Raw genomic sequence first — 975 nt, 5'->3', positions numbered from 1 at the left:
CCCGCCTGCCGCCCTCAGCAAGCCCGTCCCCGGGGCGAGGCCTCGGAGCCCGGGGGCAGGAGGCGGGGATCCGGTCCGGCCGGCATGCTCACCCTCCTGGCTCCCGACGCCGGTGTCGGCTCTGGCCCTGCGTGTGCGCCCCGGCCTCGGTTCCCGGGGTCCTCGAAGACGGACTGCGCCCCCGCCTCGGGGTCCTCGGGGACGGACTGCGCGCCCCGCCTCGGGGTCATCGGGGTCCTCGGGGACGGACTGCGCCCCCGCCTCGGGGTCATCCGGGTCCACGGGGACGGACTGCGCCCCCGCCTCGGGGTCATCGGGGTCCTCAGGACGGACTGCGCCCTGGCCTCGGTCCCCGGGATCCTCGGGGACGGACTGCGCCCCCGCCTCTGGGTCCTCGCAGTGCGGAGGTCAGGACCCGAGATCGGCTTCCAGCCCGAGCCTGGGGTGCCTCGGGGACCACCGACAGGACGTGGCGGAGCTCACGTCCCCTCCCTCGGTCCGCGTGGGGACCGCGAGTCCGTGAAGGACTGAACTAGAGGCCCGACAAGAGGTTGCTGGGAACATGGAAAGGGCCCCACCCTGGAGCCCCGCCTAGGCTTAACCCCGGGGCGTGGCCGGGCGCTCAGAGGCGTGGTCTCGGTCCCGGGGGTGGGGCCTGGTGCGCGGAGGCGTGGCCTCTGATCCGGGGGCGTGGCCTGGTGCGCTGAGGCGTGGCTTTGGCTCTCGGGGCGTGGCCTAGTGCGCGGAGGCGGGGACTGGGGGCGGAGCCGGGCGCCCCGCACGCTCGCTCTCGGGCGCCCCACGCACACGCTGGGCTCCGTGTGTGTTCCCGCCCGCACACCCGCGCCCGCGTCGCCTCGACGGAGTCCAAGGCCAGTCCAGCAGCAAAATGTCCTTCCAGGGCAAGAAGAGCATACCGCGCATCACGGTGAGCCAGTCCCGCTCCGCTCCGTCCCGCGCCCTCGCCCCGCGGCC

At 75.1% G+C, this 975-nt stretch overlaps 1 protein-coding gene across 1 annotated transcript in view; it reads left to right on the top strand.

Moving 5' to 3' along the window:
* Positions 1 to 852: 852 nt before the first annotated feature.
* Dpysl4 (dihydropyrimidinase-like 4) overlaps positions 853 to 975 on the top strand; it is a 31,720-nt gene continuing 31,597 nt past the window's right edge. Inside the window, exon 1 of the mRNA XM_013021877.1 lies at positions 853 to 928. Coding sequence (XP_012877331.1) covers positions 890 to 928 — 39 coding nt within the window. The 5' untranslated portion in view covers positions 853 to 889. The remainder of the gene's footprint in view (positions 929 to 975) is intronic.

The sequence above is a fragment of the Dipodomys ordii genome, unplaced genomic scaffold, assembly GCF_000151885.1.
Source record: "Dipodomys ordii isolate 6190 unplaced genomic scaffold, Dord_2.0 Scaffold58, whole genome shotgun sequence".
NCBI lineage: Eukaryota > Metazoa > Chordata > Mammalia > Rodentia > Heteromyidae > Dipodomys > Dipodomys ordii.
This window is presented reverse-complemented; position numbering and strand designations above follow the sequence as displayed.